At 38.7% G+C, this 1,855-nt stretch overlaps 1 protein-coding gene across 1 annotated transcript; it reads right to left on the bottom strand.

Annotated features, from left to right (window-relative positions):
• Positions 1-533: 533 nt before the first annotated feature.
• LOC126672494 (uncharacterized) lies at positions 534-1,578 on the bottom strand. The gene is made up of 2 exons (XM_050366444.1): positions 852-1,578; positions 534-754 (listed from the first exon to the last, which is right to left on the bottom strand). The coding sequence occupies exons 1-2, from the start codon at positions 1,576-1,578 to the stop codon at positions 534-536; spliced, it is 948 nt and encodes a 315-aa protein (XP_050222401.1).
• Positions 1,579-1,855: the final 277 nt, after the last annotated feature.

Here is a 1,855-nt window from a genome sequence, read left to right as displayed (position 1 = left end):
TACCCGTGTAAGGCGTATGGTTATTTCTTTGACCAATCTCTGTATGTCTCCACCATTTTAGCGAGAATCTTTTTAACATTTTTATTCGCCGCTTCCACTGCTCCATTAGCTTGAGGCCTACACGGTGAAGACTTATGGTGCTCGATCCTATTTTCACGCAATAGTTGTTACACTTCTGCTTGAAATTGTACTCCATTGTCGCTCACAATATGGTGTGGAATCCCATATCTACATATTAAGTGAGTTTCAATGAATTCAGCCATTTGTTTTGCCCCCAATATCTTGTAGGATTCAGCTTCCACCCATCTTGTAAAGTAATCTATGGCAACCGCGATGAATTCGTGACCATTTGATGCGGTCGGGTGAATTTTTCCAATAATATCGATTCCCCAAGCAGAGAAGGGCCATGGCGAAGTAAGACTATGCAATTCTGATGGCGGAATATGGCTTAGATCCCCATGAATTTGACAGTTATGGCACCTTCGAACGAAATGGATGCAATCGGCTTCCATCGTCAACCAAAAATATCCTTATCACATGATTTTACGAGATAATTCCTTACCGTTCATATGAGGTCCACAAACACCCGAATGAACTTCCTCCATAAGTTGTTTGGCTTTTTCTTCATCTATGCACAACAGGTGTAAGTCATGATGACGTTTATATAGTTTTCCATGTAATAAGAAAAATTGTTGAGCCAATTTCTGAATCAAATTTCTATCCTTTGTGGTAGCATCTACTGGATAATGTTTATCTTGCATGAACCTCAAAATATCATGAAACCAAGGCTTTTCATCTTGCGTGATGTCTAATATTCGTGCACCTTGAAAGCATGGAACCTTACTCCTTACCATTACTAGTGGCTTGACAAACAATCTTCCAAGATCGTCCCATACTGAAGCTAATCCAGCTAAAAGCATCAGCTATCTGGTTTTCTTCCCTAGGGATATATTTGAATTCAGCTACATCAAAATGTGTCTTGAGAACTTCAGTATATTGGAGATAGGGTTTTAATTTTTCTTCTTTTATTTCCCACTCCTTTCCCACTTGTTTTATTACTAGACTGGAATCTCCAAAAAATTCTGCATGTTTGATTCCTATTGATATCAATGATTCCAATCCAAAAATAAAAGCTTCGTATTCAGACATGTTGTTGGTGGCCCAAAAATCAAGCCTTTTGGATAATGGCATCCATTCACCTTCTGGGGAAACCAAAATGACGCCAATACCAGCTCCACTTTTATTTGCAGCACCATCGAAGTACATTTTCCACTTTCCAATATCTATTTGTCTAATGTCTTCATCTGGGAAGGAAAAGTCAATTACTTCACTATCATCTACTGGATTTTGTGCTAGGAAGTCAGCCACAGCTCTCCCCTTAATTACCTTCTTGGGTATGTATTGTATATCAAATTCCGACAGTAGAAGTAACCACCTCCCAAGCTTTCCTATCAGGGGTGGAGTTCTGTATAAATATCGCATGGGATCAATTTTTAACACCACATCAATTTGGTAATTCATAAAATAGTGTCTTAATTTTTTAGTGAGCCACACCATTGCCAGACACATTTTCTCCATCATTGTATATCTCTATTCATTTTCACTTAGTTTTTTACTGAGATAGTATACGGCATGCTCCACATATCCCACGTCTTCTTGTGCTAGCATAGCTCCCATTGCTTGATCCTCTATAGAAAGATACAATGTCAAAGGTTTTCGTGATTTGGGAGGCTTTAGGATCGGAGGATTAGACAAATAGTCTTTGATCTTATCGAATGCTTCTTGACACTGTTTTGTCCATGTCATTGGCTGATTCTTTCTTAGCAATTTGAAAATTGGACCACACACGGTTGTT

This window comes from Mercurialis annua, linkage group LG3 (assembly GCF_937616625.2).
Source record: "Mercurialis annua linkage group LG3, ddMerAnnu1.2, whole genome shotgun sequence".
Taxonomy (NCBI): domain Eukaryota; kingdom Viridiplantae; phylum Streptophyta; class Magnoliopsida; order Malpighiales; family Euphorbiaceae; genus Mercurialis; species Mercurialis annua.
The sequence above is the reverse complement of the archived record's forward strand: the minus strand, read 5'-3'. Positions and strand labels throughout refer to the sequence as shown.